Consider the following 4769-nt stretch of genomic DNA (forward strand, 5'->3'; position numbering starts at 1 on the left):
ATACCTCTGCACGAGGGGCTGCTCTTTGTTCTAGTTTCTAGTCTCCAGTTCTCCTTCTAGTTCCAGTTCTCCTCTCCTAGCTCCTAGTCCTTCTGTTTTAGTTATGTAATGCTAGCTTGCTTTTATTTTATTTCTCTCTCACATGCAGGCATGAATGCTTTCATGCCAAGTATTTCTTTCTCTTTGATCTATCATTGAATAAAGCTAATATGATTGCATCTCTGCGTGATGCCTTTACTTGGAAGCACCTTTAACGATTCATCGTGAGATCACCTCACAATTATTATTATTATTATTATTATTATTATTATTATTATTATTATTATTATTATTATTATTATTAATTATTATTATTATTATTATTATTATTATTATTATTATTATTATTATTATTATTATTATTATTATTATTATTATTATTATTATTATTATTATTATTATTATTATTATTCAGTGGATCAGTTTGCCTCCAGCAATTGTGGGTCCTCCAATACTGGAGGTTTTCAAGAAGAGGCTGGACAGCCGTTCATTAGGAACGGTATATAGCTTCTCGCTTGAGCAGGGGGTTGGACTAGACGACCTCCAAGGTCCCTTCCATCTCTGTTATTCTATTATAAATGTCAGCTTCATTTAATGCTTCCATATACTTTAATCTTACAAACAGTAATCTGGCCTGTAATTTCCCAGGATTTTGTTCTTCTTTAGCCCCATAAGTTTCTATTTATTACTGTTCTTTATTTACAATACTTATAAACCACCCCAATTGTAATGACCTTTGGTGGGGCACAATGGAGCAAAACCCGCCAATAGCACAAAATGCAGCATGATAACATAGCAATAAATAATAAGAGGGAAAGCCATAATCCACAGTGAAGGGAAGTGAAGCAGCTGCGTCATCAGGACTTTGCAAAATCCAGGGAGATTACAGGCCAAATTACAATTTGTAAGATTAAAGTTTATGGAAGGCATTAAATGAAGCTGACATTTATAATAGAATAACAGAGGTGGAAGGGACCTTGGAGGTCTTCTAGTCCAACCCTCTGCTCAAGCAAGAAGCTTTATACCGTTCCTAATGAAGGGCTGTCCAGCCTCTTCTTGAAAACCTCCAGTATTGGAGCACCCACAATTTCTGGTGGCAAGCAGTTCCACTGGTTGATTGTTTTCACTGATAGGAAATTCCTCCTTAGTTCTAGGTTGAATCTCTCTTTGACAAGCTTCCATCCGTTACTTCTTGCTCTGCCCTCAGGTGATTTGGACAAAAGGCTGACACCCTCCCTCTTCTTTGTGACAGCTCCTCAAATACTGGAAGACTGCTATCATGTCACCCCTAGTCCTCCTCTTTCTTAGACGACACATACCCAATTCCTGCAACCCTTCTTGTATGTTTTAGCCTTCAGTCCCTTAATCATCTTCGTTGCTGTTCTCTGCACTCTTTCTAGAGTCTCAACATCTTTTTGTGTTGCGGTGACCAAAACCGGATGCCTATTCCTAGTGTGATCTTACCAGTGCAGTATAAAGTGGTATTAACCCTTCACATCATCTTGCTTCCTTCCCTCTGTTGACGAAGCCTAATATTGGGTTCACACCAATATATTGTACTTTGTTAGACAGGGCCCAGTGTCCAAGTCTGTCAAGATCCTTCTGTATCTTGAGCCTATCTTCTGGGGTGTTGGCTATTCCCCCCATTAGACGCCAGGTGAATTCCCTTCTCTTCCCTCAGCTCAACTGTTTATGAAGATATTAAAGAGCACTAGGCCTAAGACAGAGCCTTGGGGTACCCCACTGCGTGCTTCCCTCCATGTAGATGCAGTTTCAGTGAGGACTATCCTTTGGGTGGAGTTGGTCAACCAGCTACAAATCCATCTGGTGGTGATCCGATCTAACCCACATTTTTCTGTCTTACTAAGAAGTAGGTTGTTCTCAAATGCCTCACTGAAATCCAAGTATACTATGTCCACAGAATTTTGCTAGCCCACTAATTTAGTGACTTTGTCAAAGAATGCAATAAGGTTTATCTGACGTGATTTATTTTTGACAAACCCAGGTTGGCTTCCAGTAATAGCTTTGCTTCTTTCCAGATGTTTGCAGATCCGTTGCTTGATTATCTTTTCCAGAATCCTCTCAAATATTGAGGTCAGGCTGATAGGTCTGTAGTTCCTAGACCTGTATTTCCCCCCCCCTTTTTTTTTTGAAGGTGGGGACCACATCAGCTCTTTCCCACTCCTCAAGTGGTTCCCAGGGGCTCCAGGATCCTTGAAAGAGACGGTTCAGTGGGTCCAAGACCTCTTCTGCCACATCCTTCAGAACTCTGGGATGTGATCCATCAGGGCCCGGTGATTTGAACTCGTCTAGAATGGGACGATGTTCTCTTACCATTTTCTTGCCTAATTTGACTTGTATTCCTAATCTTTTTCAGTGCTGCTTTTGATAAATTGGATTATTTTTTTCCCTTTTGTGTAATGACAAATGCAAAGAATGATTAAGCAGATGTTTCTGAGTCACAGTTTGGTTTTGGGCTGTTAAAATGAACAAACAGGCACACCACCACACAGCAAAAAAAATCACAACCCCTCACTAGAAACTGGCTCATGTCTTGACAACGACAGCCAGCCAACCAAACAACCCAAAGCCAGACTGTGACTCAGAGGCAACCAAACAAATTTGCATCACACAGATGATACTTAAACACTGAGGACTGTGGCCCAGCAACAACAACCAGCCAATCAAACAGCCCGAAATCAGTCCGTGACTCAGAAACATCCAGACAAATAACACCCACACCAATTTACATCACACAAAAATGTATTTAAAGGCCAGCGCTCTGACAGACCAGCACGATTCAAAGCACACTGAAGATGCCCCTCCCCCGAATTGCATCGCCAAGCTCGGAGATCAAACCAACAGTCCAAAGCAGCTCCCTGTTTATCAACCCTTAACTCAGAGCAAGACAAACTTTAAGGAGGAGAGCAATAAAAACGCTTTTGATTAGATGGAGTGTGTGTGGGGGGGTCCAACCGTTTTCTCACGGGCTCCAAACGTCATTCAAGCAATGGAAAGGAGAGCTGGTGGGGTTGGCTTTTCCATGCTCACCTTGTCTGTAAGGCAATGGGGACTCTACCCACTGAGCAGCTCTGCCTCATCTACTGCAGGCCTTGCCGAGCCTTTTCCAGATCAGCCGGGTTTTTACGGCATAGACAACCGGGTTGAGCATTGGAGGCAGCAGCTGGTAGAGGTTGGCCAGGAGGATGAGGACAGACTGGGGGATGCTGTGGCCGAACCGGTGGGCGAAGAACGAGAAGAAGGCCGGGGTGTAGAACATGAGGATGACGCAGAGGTGGGAGCCGCAGGTGCCCAGCGCCTTGAGGCGGGTGTCCTTGGAAGGGAACCTGAAGACGGCCCTGAGGATCAGGAGGTAAGAAGCGGCGATGAGGAGCACATCCAGGCCTGGCGAGAGAAGAGTGGTCACAAAGCCGTACCAAATGTTGACAGCGATATTGGCACAGGCCATGCGGGCAACACCCATGTGCTCGCAGTAGGAGTGGGGCATCACCCTCTTCCCGCAGTAAGGCAGCCTCTTGAGGAGGAAGACGGTGGGGAACATCACGCAGAAGCTCCTGGCCAGAGCCACCAAGCCGGTCTTGCCAACCACGGAGGGGGACAGGATGGAGGTGTATTGCAGCGGCCGGCAGATGGCGACGTAACGGTCAAAAGCCATGGCCAGCAGGATGGTGGACTCTGCAATGAAGCTGATGTGGGTGAAGAACATCTGGGCGAGGCAGCCGTCAAAGGAGATTTCCTTGGAGTAGGACCAGAGGACGCTCAGGGTTTTGGGCACGGTGGAGGACGACAAGGCCACGTCGGCCACGGCCAGCATGGCCAGGAAGAGGTACATGGGCTGATGGAGGCTGTGCTCCACCCGGATGAGGAAGAGCAGGGAGAGGTTTCCCAGAAGGGCGAAGAGGTACATCAGGCAGAAGGCCACGGCCATCCAGCTGTGGTATTCCTCCAGGCCAGGGATGCCCACCAGGATGAAGGAAGCAGGAGGGAGGCTGCTCTGGTTGCTGGGCTGTCGGGGGTCCAGAAGCATGTTGACTCATTGCACCCAAGTCCGGGCTCCAATCCTCTGCTGGAGGGAGGAAGAAGACGGAGGGGTTACGGCTGGAAAGCGTGGTTGCACCCGGGGCTGAAGGGATGGGACTGGGGAGGGACGCAGCTGCTCCGTAAGTAAAAATCACATTGCTAACATTTCTAAGATGGGATGCTGTAATGAGTGAAGCGGCAATATTTTGAGAAAGTACTTCAAAGAAGCTAATGAAGAAACATTAATGACACATTCGTAATGAAGCAACAGGACGAGAAGCAACGGATGGAAACTCATCAAGAAACAACCTGGAATTAAGGAGAAACTTCCTGACAGGGGGGGGACAATTAACCAGTGGAACAGAAGTCGCCTCTGGAAGCTGAGGGTGCTCCATCACTGGAGGTTTTTAAGAAGAGACTGGACAGACGCTTGTCTCAAATTGTATAGGGTTTCCTGCCTTAGCAGGGGGTCGGACTAGATGACCTCCAAGGTCCCTTCATCTCTATTCTACTCTAAGAATGCTAAGAAATCCGATGTAGCTTATTCTGTTCTTTTCTTTCCCCTGGAAACTCTTGCTTTGTAAATACTGACCAAAGAAGAGGAATCGGCTGCCAGCTGACTTCTGAAAACCCTGCCTAGAACTGCCAGAGAGAAGAGTGGTCAACCTCTCCTCCAAAGCGCCCGAAGA

The 4769-nt window shown here is 46.1% G+C and overlaps 1 protein-coding gene across 1 annotated transcript; it reads right to left on the reverse strand.

Moving 5' to 3' along the window:
- Positions 1–3009: 3009 nt before the first annotated feature.
- On the reverse strand, positions 3010–4003 carry LOC308667847 (olfactory receptor 52B2-like). Its single transcript, XM_081327378.1, has one exon. The coding sequence runs from the start codon at positions 3986–3988 to the stop codon at positions 3137–3139; it is 852 nt and encodes a 283-aa protein (XP_081183504.1). The 5' UTR covers positions 3989–4003; the 3' UTR covers positions 3010–3136.
- Positions 4004–4769: the final 766 nt, after the last annotated feature.

This window comes from Vipera berus, assembly GCF_964194415.1.
Source record: "Vipera berus genome assembly, chromosome: 4".
NCBI lineage: Eukaryota > Metazoa > Chordata > Lepidosauria > Squamata > Viperidae > Vipera > Vipera berus.

What these genes read in the sequence shown, in the direction of transcription:
- LOC308667847 (XM_081327378.1), bottom strand. Translation starts at nt 3,988, where the DNA reads ATGGCCGTGGCCTTCTGCCTGATGTACCTCTTCGCCCTTCTGGGAAAC.